The sequence below is a fragment of the Nannobrachium achirus genome, assembly GCF_963921795.1.
Source record: "Nannobrachium achirus genome assembly, chromosome: 20".
Taxonomy (NCBI): domain Eukaryota; kingdom Metazoa; phylum Chordata; class Actinopteri; order Myctophiformes; family Myctophidae; genus Nannobrachium; species Nannobrachium achirus.
In genome coordinates this window covers 40,608,012-40,622,981 of record NC_137827.1, presented here as the reverse complement: position 1 = coordinate 40,622,981, position 14,970 = coordinate 40,608,012, and the positions used below count along the sequence as shown (strand labels likewise).

General features: G+C 44.4%; 3 protein-coding genes across 3 annotated transcripts; 2 read left to right on the top strand and 1 right to left on the bottom strand.

Annotated features, from left to right (window-relative positions):
* Window positions 1-2,125: 2,125 nt before the first annotated feature.
* LOC308305587 (aspartate beta-hydroxylase domain-containing protein 2-like) lies at window positions 2,126-4,761 on the bottom strand (the record flags this gene model as incomplete). Its single annotated transcript, XM_080750404.1, has 3 exons — window positions 2,126-2,235; window positions 2,890-3,003; window positions 3,897-4,761. The coding sequence occupies 3 exons, from the start codon at window positions 4,759-4,761 to the stop codon at window positions 2,126-2,128; spliced, it is 1,089 nt and encodes a 362-aa protein (XP_080606530.1).
* Window positions 4,762-8,086: 3,325 nt separating this feature from the next.
* LOC308306157 (C-C chemokine receptor type 7-like) lies at window positions 8,087-9,130 on the top strand (the record flags this gene model as incomplete). The annotated part of the gene is made up of 1 exon (XM_080751056.1): window positions 8,087-9,130. The coding sequence occupies one exon, from the start codon at window positions 8,087-8,089 to the stop codon at window positions 9,128-9,130; it is 1,044 nt and encodes a 347-aa protein (XP_080607182.1).
* A 379-nt stretch (window positions 9,131-9,509) lies between these two features.
* Window positions 9,510-14,167, top strand: LOC308306156 (mitochondrial ribonuclease P catalytic subunit-like; the record flags this gene model as incomplete). The annotated part of the gene is made up of 8 exons (XM_080751055.1): window positions 9,510-9,598; window positions 9,879-10,113; window positions 10,551-10,858; window positions 11,483-11,591; window positions 11,894-12,001; window positions 12,851-12,999; window positions 13,699-13,897; window positions 14,120-14,167. 8 exons carry the CDS (start codon window positions 9,510-9,512, stop codon window positions 14,165-14,167), a joined length of 1,245 nt encoding a protein of 414 aa, XP_080607181.1.
* Between the last annotated feature and the right edge of the window lie 803 nt (window positions 14,168-14,970).

Sequence of the window (14,970 nt, the reverse complement as noted above, 5' to 3'; positions counted from 1 at the left end):
TCTTTCACTATGATTACATAAACAATAGGGTGCCAGAGTTGACGTGGTTAAAGGAAATGTTTCCCCAGAATTACAGAGATCTTCTCTGTAATAATTCTCCTTCTCCAAGAGGTCAATTATTTTGGTCAAATTTGTTTTTCAGCCATAAATGTGTCACAAAAAGTCCACTCAACTTCACATCAACAAAATGGGTCTGACCCAACTCACCAGCAAGAAAAGCCTCAGCTCATGATTTGCTGTCAGGCACCACTTGTTAACCCGCGCCAACAGGGAAAGGTGAGCGGACCCTGATGAAGGCCACCTTTGGCTGAAACACGTTTTTTTATCTTTGCTGCTGCTATGAATTAAAATAAACATTTTTCTACTTTGAACTGAACAGATTAGGACAGTTTTTGTCCTAATAGGGAAAGGTATTGTTTTTATCTGAACGGTATTCGTTAGCAACCTTACAGGGAATTGACATTAACCATTTAATCCTTACAGTATATCCTTGTCTTTGTTACGTGAAAATAGCGACAATAGCCAATCTGCAAACTTAACTCGAGAGTCCAAAGCTTTGTAAGCTTGTAGATCTGCTACTCTATGTTTGCAGTATGTTTGACAGTTTACGCTGAATATTCACCTATTATGTCCAGATTAGGGATGCTACGATTTATGTGGTTAAAACTTTCAGGAGAGGTGGGAAATGGTCCCTTATCTATCCCCTAAAGATGGGTAGGGTTAATCTAATCTAAGGTTAATTTTGAGGTCATGGTCATGGTTCAAATGCCTTCATTTCTGCCATAAATTGAAATCCATTAAATATAGAGAAATGTTTACCTTTATTAACAAATAGGAAGTCACAGGGTCTTTAATTTGGCAACATATTCTTTGAGAACTTTGAAATGGCTAATTCAGGATCACCTTCTTTTACCAAGTGGTTCAATGTCAATGTTCCGTCTAAAGGGTGGCAGGGTTTATTTTTTATTTTTGAGCGGTGGTCACGCCGCTCCTATACGTGGCCGTGTGTGTAGACGTGTGGGTGCGTCCGTCCGTAGCCTCAGTCAAGCCTGTGGTGTAGTACCTTTTCTGACCACACATGTTAAGGGAGGGGCGCTGTTTTCAGGCCAGGCCAGGCCAGGCACACACACACACACACACACACACACACACGCACGCACACACACACAGGGGGGGTAAACCACCGCTCAGTTCACACGGGTGTGATTTTTTTAATGTTAATATCGTCGATGCAAACATACTAACTTGTCGCAGGATGTGATGATGAAATGCCAACATTTTAAATTAAGACTTTTAACTACTCACACATTTCACACATACATGTCATGTATGTGTACATACATGTATACTATACACATGTATAGTTAAACAAGCAACATACAATCAGATTGATAAAAGAGGCCCATTGTTTGGTCAGTCCATAGCTGCTGGGGAAGAGTCACAATGAGACAGAGAATATGTACACAGTGAATGTGAGCATTGGTCTGGAGGCTGGAAAAGAGTTGCTCCCCAATCCTACAGACACTGTTCATCACTTGTCTGTCTCTTGCTTAGACATGGACAGGGACATGCTGGCCATTGGGAAAAGCGGGACAACTCCCGAACGGCCGGTTCATTAGGAAAAGAAATTAAATAAAATGTCGGCCTTCGTTCCGTTTTGGGGGCTGGGCGGCCAACAAAGTAAATCGTCACTGTCGGGCAGAAACCTCGTATCTCCAAGTTTCAAATGTATACATTTTTTCGCAAAGCAAAGCCCTGCTTCATCATACAAGGCCGTTGCACAAAAGTAGTGAAAACAGCAGATCTACAAGCACACAACGCCTCGCGGTGCGAGGCGTTGTGTGCTTGTAGATCGGCTGTTTTCACTAGTTTAATTCATTTTTAAAATGATAAATACAAAACAAACGGTTTTGGACATACAAGGTTGGTTTCCACCCGACCACGACGAAATATAACTCATGTAATTGGCCCACTGGCTTGTCACTTGTGCGCAATGAGGGCCTCTCCAACTCTTTTTCCCGGGCTGAATCAGGGGCCCAGCATGTCCCTGGACATGGCTTCACACACACACTCTTCAATCTCTCTCTCTCTCTCTCTAATTATCTCTCTCTCTCTCCTTCCCTTCTCAGCGACCAGGAGTAAAAATGTAGTCTAAAGCCTGTCTCTCAGCAGCAGCGACATTTGGGTGCCAGAGGTCCACCATGAAGACCACCCTGGGGCCGTCCTCTGCACTGCCTGCAAAAAGAGGTAAAAAGGATAGAAACAACACAGTTATTATTCCTAATATATTATTTAGTTTATCATCTCTGCTAGGTGGAGATCTTGCATTTGTCGTGTCTGTGTGTATGTGTGTGTGCCTGCTTATCTCACAAAGTACTCAAATTATCTGTATCACGTCTTGTGCATGATGCCAGCAGCCTCAATTTCTGAATATTTTCAACAACTACAGTATGTCGTATTTGAGAATCAATAAGAGCAATCATCCCCCCAGATAGCCATCCCCATCCGTGCTGGTGTGTGTGTGTGTGTGTGTGTGTGTGCGTGTGTGTGAGAGAGAGAGACAGTGAGAGTATATACATATACAGTAGCTCCGCCTCCAACTAAATCAATTTCATCTAATAACAGTCCTTGATCAACTCATATTCCCATAAAGCACCAAATAAATACAGTTTCCCACAAATGACACACACACATGATAATGAACGCTTTCCTCTTCATGCTATTGTCCCTCTCCCTCCTATTATAAGACAGGATTGGTCATGCTTCACATGACATCACAATATATAATATAAATGGTAAGATTCTTCCCAGTGGATTCTTCGCGACTCGCGTCAGTGCAACCACACTTGCAATTTCCCAGAATTGGACCCTAGTTTAAATTATTCTCACCCTCATGGAATGCCCTGTGGAGGAAGGAGTCATCAAAGAGCAGACAGCTGCCCACAGACCAGCACTGTGGTTCTCCTCCAACCACCAGCTCACAGGCATTGGGCACTTTAAGACCTAGATGGAGAAAAAACAACAGGTCTTTATTAAATGTTTCAATCCAAAATAAGCCGTTATTTGAAGTAGCTGTTCCAAGAACTGGCTAAATGGTTTGTATTTTAGGCAACACCATGGGTTATCATGAGGATTATGAGTTACATTTCTGAGGATAGTGATCAGTGTTTTCGAGCAGTGCCAACCGCTACTGCCAACCGCTCCTACATCGGCTTTGTGTGTATGTACATGTCCGTCCCGCACAGCTTGGCTTTGGCCATTGAGCTTCGCGGGACGTTTTGAGCATGTATACCGTATGAAGGCACCGCTCACTTCACACTAGGTGTGATTTTATTTAAATATTGTCTGAAAAATGTGTATGCTTATCAAAAGATCCCTGTGGGGGTAAAGTACATATATGCAATTATAGTCAACATCACTATTTTTGAGCGGTCCTAGCTGTTACAATACGTGACTTTGTGTGAATGTCCATACACTTCGGCACCTGGGGGAAGTGAACAGCTCACTTCTCACGGATGTGGTTTTTAATGGCATCCTGGCTCAGAGTCGGGGGCATGTATGAAAGCACTGATCAACTAAAAAAATAAAACCTCGGTTCGAAGTGAAGCGGTGATTTTTTTATTCTGTGTTCTAGAGCTATGAAATCTGTGTTCTAGATCTATACATTCTGTGTTCTATGTGCTTTAGTTCTATATTGTTATGAATTCTGAATGAATGAATGATTTTATCTGGAGGGCCAAATTTTCATGTGAAGCTTGACCAATCCTCAATTCTGCATGCACGGGACATGTACGGGACAGACAAAGCCTGTTCATTCTGGAATGGAATGACCATGGACATGTACGGGACACACAAAGCCACTCAGATGAAACCTTCAAGACAGTTCATTCCTTTACCGAGGTGGCAGCGCAGCCTGACGTTGGTTGGCCCATAGTGCTCAGTGATCAAAGCCCCGGGTGTCAGCACGGAGAAGCATGCATTCCCAAACACGTTGTTGGCGATGAAGGTGCGCAGCTGGCCCAGCACCCTCCATGCCCGGGGACAGCGTCTGGCGTTGAGTGCCAGCGGAGTGCCCTGGTTGACCAGGTAGTAGGTCCACCACTGCCCATGAGGGGTGTTGTTGGCTTTCCATCCGGAAGGGAGAGACGACGAGCTCCCCCGCCCCGGAAGGTGGTGGTAAATGTTCTCAAACTCGGCCAGGAGAGCGGGAAAGCTCCGCTCCAGCAACTCCACGTCGTGTTTCTGCGCGTCCCGCGAGAAGAAAGGGGCCGAGGGCAGGTCGGGGAGGAAGAACACCTCCGGCCGCTGGATGGTCGGTCGGCTGGTGAGATATCGACTTTGGTCGCGGACCCCTTTGTGAACCCTCCCCATGCCCGACCAGGTGTAGCGCTTGGCGTAATCCTGCAGGCTGTGGTACAGCCTCTGGTTCAGGCCCTCCCCAGGGCTGGTGCAACGGAAGCACTCCGCCGACTGGCAGTAGGCGAAGCCGTTCTGCTCCTCCGCCGTCGACGCCTGCCTCCCCTTGGCCCTCCCGCCTCCCTCCGAAGTGATCAACTCCCCCCCTCCCACGCGACTGGCCTCGACTGTGCTGTAGCGCCCGTGCAAGGGACTGGATCTGTGCTCGCGGCCCACCCTGTAGCAGTACCACACAAAGAGCAGCAGCAGACACATGGCGGTGCCGGCCGCGCTGGACTCGCACTCCCTCATGGACTGCATCCCCCCGGCCACCATCTCCCTCACCCTCTCCAGCGACCACTCCATTTTGTCTCTTCTCTAAGGCCGCTGAGTCGGATGGAGGGATTGGAAAAAAGAAAAAGAAAAAAAGTGCTGATGAAGGATCAGTTAACAGGCCAGTGTGGATTCTGAGTGAGAGGAGGCCCTAAACACGTGCACGACGTTCCGTTGAACCTGATCTCAGCTCGTATCGGTCCCCCCTGCAGTGAACGGCTTGATGTGACGTGATGTGACACACTCAGTCTCCAGTATTAACATTTCTGAATGTTAATGTTTCTGAATTCCGACACTACAACTCAACTGAAAATAAATATCCCCTCCCTAGTGAACTCTAAAAAACACCTGCTGGAACTCTCAAAACCCACACTGTAGGATGCTTCTTCTCCTCCTGCACACACATTTAGACAGCAATTGATCTTTCCACACACCCCTGGACTGTGCTAAGCTGTACAAAACCATGAGTCACTCACGGGCATACATACTGCTGCTGCATTTAACATAGGCTAAATCTCTCTCTCTCTCTCTCTCTCTCCCCCTCTTCTCGGCGCTATACACGCGTGCACCCACGCGCGTGCGCATATTACACGCACGCCGAATTATGTAAACGTAAACACAGTGTTGAAATCCACCACCCACACACGATGATATGCTTTCACAGCAGCCTGCCTGCTCAGCGGAGAGCGGACTACTTAAACGGGTCCTCAGGGGGCTCTGGCGCGGCGAACTGACTGTGTAGCTACTATACTATAAACACTTTAATCAGTCTGCCAAATATTATTAGGTAATGGATACATGATTGTATGCTGACAAAGCATGAGGAGGTGTATCATGCAATGCGTCAACATGGAGAAGAACTCCAGTCCACTCCACACAATGCTCTGGTATGATCTCACCAAAAATGGTCTAACAGCCCTGCTGCTCTAAACATCTGATCTAACTATAACAAATCACGGCCTCGGCTGCTCGGACAGCTAATATCACACTCCCTTTCATTTTGAGTTTTTGACATTATAGATTAGTCATAGTCTGCTTGTTACTGTAGCCTACTACGCTTGTCAAAAAGAACAGTTATTTTGGCAAGCGACACCCTCGCGCGATGGAGGTCCCCCACACCCATCCTCAACAGAACAGGCGAGTTGAGTATTTTACGATACACAAAAACCCCATCTGAAACACCCATCTCTTCTTTGACATAATATAATCCTCCCTCTGTTAGGTGTCTCCCCTATGGTCTCCCCCCCTGCGCCCCATTTGTACTTCGTAGTACGACGGTGTGTCGCTTTCCATAAGCACTGATTTACTATGGAAAGCCAAATGGGTCACAAATCGTCTAATTTGTCCTCGACCTATATGTATGGATTGTTGTCAACGCCTGGGCCGGTCTCCAACGTTTATATAAGGCAGTTATAATCAATGGCAAGCGAGTTGAAATAAACAGAGAAAAGAAAAACGAATCTCTGAAACCAAGTGTTTACCATGATGCAATGGGGTGATGCGCTGCAGTCACCAGGCCAACAATTGTGATGTGATGTTATCTGCCTATTGTAAGTCGCTTTGGATTAAAAGCGTCTGCTAAATGCCTAAACTGTAAACTGTAAACTGACTGCTCTGATCTTTTCAATCACTGACAGTAAAACTGCTTCATCTAACTGTGCGGAAGTGGGTTCAGAAGTCTGTCAACTACAGTACCTATGTTCTGTTCGGGAGACAAAATTACTCAGTCCAGATGACCTCTGTTAATGGCAAGTAACTTAGCAAAGTTTCCAATGCTAGGGTGTTGTTGTTATTGTGTGTACTGTATGTGCAATCTAATAGTAATCTAATTCATGGTATGTGAAGGGGCTGGAGTGCAAATACAGAAAATCACTTGCCTGCCTGCTGATTCAGTCTACACCTCTAAATGTACGGTATTTGAATTTCAGAGTTTCAAATTCGTCTGTTGGTGCTGCTGATATGGACCTTGAATGCTAAGGTAAACCCGACCCACACTCTCCCTCTCTCTCTTGCATCATGCACTTGATTACATGCTAATTCTTTGATTATGTACAGAACAGCTAAGCTATTATCACAATAGCATAGAGAACAAAAACAACAACAAAATCCCCACTGTCAGTATTGAACGATACTAGTATACACCTGATACACACTATCAGGTGTATCAATAGTCAGATATAACAATATCTGTGCAGGACGTCAGAGTCAGTATTCATATGGTATTGTCCTCAGAATACCACAGTCTTAGAGTTATTAGTCAATTGACTGAGCAGAGAGTCAGTGTGACTGTATAACCTGGCTATTGGCATAAAGGACAGACCAAGTATATCATACTTCCTCCGGGGTAGTTGAATCTGTCTATCTGAGGAGGTGAAGCGGTTTGCACTGCTTCCAGTTTCCTCAGTGTCCTCACCTCCGCCACACCGACCATTTTAGCACAGAAGACAGAGCCAGCCTTCTTCACAAGCTTCTTTAGTCTGTTTGTGTCCCTAGGTTAACATACAGTAGCTGTGACCCCCCCAGCAGTGTTGGGCAGTAACACGTTACAAAGTAATATTTAACTGTAATATTATACTCTTTTATCTTTTCCAAGTAGATTAGTAGTATAGTATTGTATTACAATAGCCAAAAGAGTAATATTAACTGATCCAAGTAACATTGCATTACGGTGTTACAATGAATGCAGTTTTTGACAGATACTGTAAGCTCTCTCTCTACTTTACATCGTTCATCTATGACTGTCAGTCCAGCTGAGTAGGGATCCCATTCAAGTACCATAGTAGGACGTTGGTTGTCACATGGAAAAAAAATATGTTATAATATATAATATATATATAAGTTATCAACATGTGATGCGATGCATTGTTAGCTTTTGGAACTGTTGTAAGTATGACGTACATGCAGGTCATGGGCAGGGCCGTGCTCCATGTCTGTGGCTCAAAAAGATAAAGGAGGCTGAAAATGAGGAAGACGACAGACATTGGAAGACTTGGAAGTATTATAATTATTTTGAGTTTTTGTTAGTCAATGATACAAACATTGTTGTCTAAAATCGCTTTCAACCACAATCAATATCTAATTTGTTGAAACATGTGCATTGGTTCTCCAGACCTGCTCATCTCAAGAGAATGTCCCCAATAAGGAGAATGCCACCACTCAGGACTATTGTGATTACTCTATGGATTCTGACATGAACACCACAAAATGTGTGAAAGGCTCCAACTGCACATTTCGATCCTGGTTCATACCCGCCTTCTGTTACATAATCTGCTTCCTGGGACTAACAGGGAACATACTTGCTCTCCTGTTTTGTATATATTCTCGTATATTCCACCACGAAAAGAGGAGGATATTTGCAATGTATGGACTCAACCTGTCCTTGGCAGACCTTTTATTTTCCATGTGTCTCCCCTTTTGGGCAGCAAACTCTGTATCACACTGGGTATTTGGCCAGGAGTTTTGCAAAGCCATGTACACCATTTACAGGGTAAGCTTCTACAGCAGCATGATGTGGATGTCCTTCATCAGCATGTATAAAGCTCTCCTTTTTGTCAAAATGTCAAACATCAATTTCAAAATCAATTTATTCAAGTCCCTGGGCTGCAAGTTGTTACCCGTTTTCATCTGGATCATGGCGCTCGTCTTCTCTGCACCAGAGATAATGTACACCACCTTCAACAACCAGACTTGCTTGCCCTACGCTGGCAGCTCTAAACCACTTCATGCAAACCGCATACAGATGAGCCAGTTCGTCTTGGGTTTCGCCATAACGCTCCTGATCATGGGCGTCTGTTACTTTACCATTTCAAAAGCGGCACACAAATGCAGGTTCAACATTTCTGTATTTAAACTTGCAAAAAAGTTTGCATTTGTCGAGGTAGCAGTTTTTCTTCTAAGCCAGGTGCCCTACAATGGGGTTCTACTTTTGGCCACACTGGACATTGAGGGAATCGTGGACTACAAACATGGAAATAACCTATTTTGTGCCATTGACATTACCCAGTGTGTGGCCTTCTTGAGGTGCTGCCTGAACCCTGTTGTGTATATCTTCATTAGACAGACATTCCATAATGATCTACGGAAGTTACTGAGGCCCTGGGGCTGCTGTGGTAGGAGACAGAGCTCAGCAGAGGCCAGGGTCTACGTGAACCAGATGCAGTACAAGGACACCCATGGTACGAGACAGACCGCAGAATTCACCACTCTGTACAAGGACACCTGTAGTACGAGACAGAACCCAGAAGAAACCTGGGTCAGCATGAGTCATGGCAGAATTCACCACTCTGTACAGAGCTCAGCAGAGGCCAGTGTCTACATGAACCAGGAGCAGTTGGACATCTATGGTAGGAAACCGAGCTTGGTGGCCACACTGAGCCTTTCTCTCCCTAAAACCTATTATTAACAGCACTGACACACTATACAGAACCGTCTTACACAAACAGGGCTTGGCGATGTTTATTACAATTATTGTAGATCGGCTATTTAAACATTTGAATGTTTGCGAGTTTTCAATCTGTTTTTAATATTGAAAATTAAATAAATAAATAAATAAAAGAAAAGAAATAAACAAGAAAGGGTCTCCGCCAGGTCGGGTTGCCTACCCATTACCCAGGGCCCACAAACTTTAGAAGGCAGTAAATTGGAACGGAATATAAACACGTACAAGTGTGTGTAATATATAAAAGTTAGCTGGAGTCGCAGATAATTCTCCAATTCCCTTTTATTTGCCAGGGCTGGAGTTGCTTCCTGACTGTCCTCTAGCTGATGCTGATTGGAGGGAGATGAAAGAGGCATCATCTAATCCTCAGAGCTTTGATGTTCAGATGATGTCATCACTGTTCAAATACAGGGCAGACCTGGATATTGCCAAGTAAGCAGAGAAGAGAGAGATTGTGTGTGTGTGTGTGTGTGTGTGTGTGTGTGTGTGTGTGTGTGTGTGTGTGTGTGTGTGTGTGTGTGTGTGTGTGTGTGTGTGTGTGTGTGTGTGTGTGTGTGTGTGTGTGTGTGTGTGTGTGTAAATGTACCCATGAATGTGTGCAGATACAGTATGTGTTTTCATTTCCTTTTGTGAGCATTCAAACAAATATGCACCTAAACTAAAGAAAAACATTTTGCAGATAATTCCCCAGCCCTCTCTGTTTAATTACTAGGTCCCTGCTGACGTTTGTTGTCAACGAGACAGATACTCTGTCCTACGAGTTGTTGCTGTGCTACCTGAAGGCCTGTGTGAAGGGCGGCCATGACAATGAGGTCTCCGACGTGTATGAGATCATGTGCTCACGTTTTCCGTCACTGGTAACGGCTGCCTCCTCCCTGTTCATCAAGTCCTTCAGCAAGACAGAGAGGTGGAGGGAGGCCCTCACCATCCTGCAGAATATTAACAAGGTTGACAGACTGATCTTATATCATCATCATCATCATCTAATTTACTTAATTATAATGTATTTAATCACAGTCAAATTAGCCAAAAGGTTCCCCTTTAGGCATCCTAACTAGCTGGCAGAAGTAACATAACATAACTATAACATAGCAGCACCACCTGCTAGTGAAAGAGAAAGAAAATATGCAGTATAGTTTATTTATGATACTGTATGTACATATTGGGGGTCACTGTATAGTAACAATTCATATCTTTGCATGGATATGAAACACACATACCATACACACCTACTTTGATACCATTTGATGTGCAAGCGCCGATTGTAATCAGTTTGTGGCAACCATTTTGCTTCCCCAGATAGGAAGCATTTTAGTTGAGTCCGGTTGGGGAAGCAAAACATGTGCAATATCAGCTCCCGGATTCAATGTCAACACCCCAACAGGTCTCCCTCCCCTCACCTCGAGACTACAGCGAAGTCATCACCGGAGCCGTTGTGCACGGTGATTCAGCCACGGCCTGGGCACTTTACGATGAGCTTACCAACAAGGGACTCAGTCCACACCCGGACACCTGGGAAGTGCTGTTCAGGGAAGCACTGAGGGAGGCGGAACAGGAAGGGAGTGAGGGACCAGGCAGCGTTTCTCAGCCTGAGCAGCAGGAGAGGCTTCTGGGCATTCTGCACAGCATGAGAAACAACCAGGTGTATCCGCAGCAGAGACTAGTCAACGCCATTAAAACCTGGTTTGAAAGGTAAGACTGCTGAGTAAGCCTATAGGCGAATGCCCAAGCAGAACTCATATGATTCACTCAACTACAATGTTCATTTAACTCAGAGTGTATAGACGGGTTTCTGGTCCACGTTACATTGATAAAACTAGATGCGTGCGCAGGGTCCGTACCAAAATTAGCCAATGAAACCAGCGCTCCCCAAAACAATAGGTTTGGGGATTGGACGGAATTGATTACATGATACAGTCAGCTGTGCATTTAGTCTCAATGTTTGTAAACAAGAAACCCGTCTATAAATGGAACCAAATGTGAGGCTGTGATTTTCTGTCTTACACACATCACTGTTGCAGTAATGCTTGAATTAACTTTCCGCGATTTCTCATAAATCCTCCCTATCTCTCACACGCTGTCTCTCACATCTTCTCTCTCCAGTCTTCCTGGGCAGAAATGGAAAGGAAGATGGCCCACCATCACCTCCAAGTAAACATATTATGTTCACTCCTTTACTGCACTGTTTGTGTGTATGTCTATGTTTATCTGGTTGTTTGTATGTATGTTTATGTGCGTCTCTGTCTGTGTGTTTGATTTCATACATCTCACATATTTGTTCATTTTTATTCTGTGTGGAATTAGTGGTGTGTGCAGATGTTGTGGGTCTGTGCTAGAGCCCATTCAACTTACTACTGAGGAGTACCAACGACTGAAAGACGTACTAATGACTAACATCATCCAAGGAAAGAAGACTACACCTGAGGTATACACGCACGCACGCACGCACGCACGCACGCACGCACACACACACACACACACACACACACACACACACACACACACACACACACACACACACACACACACACACAGGTTTTGGACAAAGAAAATGTAGGAGTGTATTAAAAAGTGTGTTTTGATTAACAAAATAGTGGAAAGTATAGTGAGGCAGAAATGGACATGGCCTTTGTGTGTGTGTCTGTGCCATCAGTCTCCCATCATTCTCTCTCTCTCTCTGTCTGTCTGTCTCTGTCTCTGTCTCTGTCTCTCTCTCTCTCTCTCTAGGAGTTTAATAGGTTCAAGGAATTTGTGAAGCAGAAGCCAGCATTTAGCGTGGTCATAGATGGACTGACTGTGTCCGATATTACAACGAAAGGCAAGCAGTCAGAGACGGTGAGAATAACAGACAGACAGACAGACAGACAGACAGACATGAAGTGTGATTGGAAGCTAATGGCATCTCTTAGGTTGCACATACACCACATGCTGTAGATTACAGATGGTTACCCAGCTGGTTTCGGACAAAACAAAAAAGTGGTTTGATGTGGTTTGATGTATGGATTGAAAATCAAGGTCTCTTTAAAGTGTGTATGGGCCTCAGAGCACCTCCCAGTGGGCCGCGGAGGTGCTGCCCTAAAAGGGCATAACTATTAACACAAATATATCAGTGAGACAGTGAGTCTTAATACAATCATGCTTTTAACAAGCTCAAATGTGCTACTAAGCACAATGAAGTTGAAGTTGAACTACTTTTTCAGACGTGTGTGGCCTTATAGATTGAAATGCCCAAAGTTTCCAGAGGGTGTTCAGGTAAATGTTCCCACACACTCATTTGATTGGCTCAGCAGCCAATCTGAACTGAAAACACATGTGAAGGTGTCAGGTGTGTTTCCAGTTGACCAAACAAACAGAAATGGAAAAATCAACTTGAACAGGAAACAGATATGCCACCTTCTGGAAACCTGTGACTACAGTTATTCAGTCAGATGCTATAGTGTCTGCTTTTGCAATACATAGTGTAAACATAACACTTTTATTAAATTGAATACAGATGAATACACTCTCTGAGCCCAGGTCTGACAGAGAGATCTAATCAATGCCTTTGACATTTAAGATTCATACATGAATTAGAATGACATGCTCATTCTAATGACATGCTCTTATCGATGTATTTGTATTACCCTACCTGTGACCTCTCTCTCTCTCTCTCTCTCTCTCTCTCTCTCTCTCTCTGTCCCCCAGCTGTTAGCAGTGGTGTTGGAGTTGGAGCGTCAGGGTCGGGTCATGTTGGTTCTGGGCAGGGACCACATGCTTGAGCCATCCGGGCCCTGGAACCAAAACCATATGAGCCTTATCCAGCAGAAGGCACACTGCTTCTTCGCCGACAACGTGTAAGTCCCTCTGAGAATATACAGTACCATAGACACATTATGATTGGTCATTCCATAGTCAGCAACATTCAATCAAAAACAGTCACTATACATACTCCTTTCCCTGTGCCAATGTTTTAGATTGATACAACCACTGGTCCCCTCTGTTTTAAATACAAATCCTTACTCCTCAAATGTTATTCATGTCAGCGTTACTTTGACAGCCTTTTTAACTATTAACCTAATTTGAACCTTATTCTAATTTAAACCCTATAACCCCCCCCCCCCATTCAGTAGATATATCTATCCACTTGCTCACCTACCCATCTCTTTCTGCCAGTCTGTACTTATTAGTGTGGCTGCTATAGGCAACCAGAATAATGTTCTAGCCCTAAGTACTAAGTTTTCAAACATTTCACGTGATATCACATCATATAAACGGAAAGACGGAATTCATTTCCCAGCGGATTTCTCGCAACTCGTGTCAGTGCAAAACTTGCAATTTCCCAGAAGTGCACCTTTCTAGTTAGTCCGAGAGCCAGCCCAGCCCTCTGAATGTTTTCTGCAATCTTTGTTTCACCATTACCGGTATTTCCTGTTGGCATATACATTGGGCCATCACAAATTCATACTGAACTCGGGGCCGTTCTATTGTATTCAAATCTACTTGCCTCGCCATCCATCTGCCGTCTCATCAATCCATCACTGTTTTTTTATCAGTTCAGAGGGTGAACCCTTCCTCCTGTATGCCGCGTTGCATTCTGGGAACCATTGTCAGGTCTTGAGCAGCGACCTGGTGAGGGCCCACAAGGCGTGCCTGCCAGAGGAGGGCTCCAGACACCTGTTCTTCAAATGGCAGAGAGGACATCAGCTGGTGGTGGACGGATGCATCACCCCCAACAGGAGTGTCCGTTTCCAGGTGAGAGGAGGAGCGGAGAGGGGTGGAAGGACAGGGAAATTGTAGTTAGTTTACTGTCATTCAAATGGCTGTGAGAACATATGGTCATATTGGGAAGGAACGTCCAATTCCAGGTAGAGTATACTGTGTGTGTGTGTGTGTGTGTGTTTCAGAGTATCCCTGTTTATGACACCATAGTACAGAGTGGAGACAACACTTGGCATATTCCTTTTGACGACTCAGAAGAGGAGAGGACTGGCTATGAAGTACCACAACGATGGCTGTGTCTGACCAAGACAAAGAAAACCGTTCATGTGGGACAAACTGTTAGGGTGGCCACCAGCAGGACCTCAGAAAGGAGGACACTTCTCCGGGCACGCTGTATGGGACCCCAAATTGATATGTAGGCCTATTTAGTCATGGACCCTTTCTCAAAATATGTTGTGCCAGCCAGGCAGGGACCCACATAGACCGCCAAGATTATTCCAGTTTTTTTGAAAAAAGATCAAGCTCATAGTTTGGGAGATTTGAAGAGATATTTAAATGTAACCAATAACGTATACATTGTGATCGCTCTCGCAAATGCTGGACAATTATGCGTCCGGCCAGAGGTTGCGCCGGACGGAGGACAGCTGGGTAAAAAAACGGACTGTTTGGCTTAAAACCAGACAAATGGCCACCCTACGAACTGTTCTGAGGGTTCAAGTGGTTGATTTACTCCAATTATGCGAACAAATGGACCCATAATGAAGCAACCCACTCACAGCAAACCATCATATGGTTTCATTGTAACTAACAAACTGAAAACAAAATTGTCAAATTAATTAAATGCAATGTAATAACTCTTTCCGCATTATTATCTATGGGTTTATAGGCCTAATCTGTGTTTTGTAGATGTGGGACTGTCCTAAGCTAAACAAATTATGACTTTACAATGATAATAAGTCAAGTAGAAGTAAAAGTATTTCAGTAATTCAGTAAGAAATGTTACACTAACAGCCTTTATCCTATTTTATGCACATATTGTATTGTATGGAGTCAGACACAACAGAATGTGGATCGGCGGTGCAACATAATATAACGGCCTGATCCTC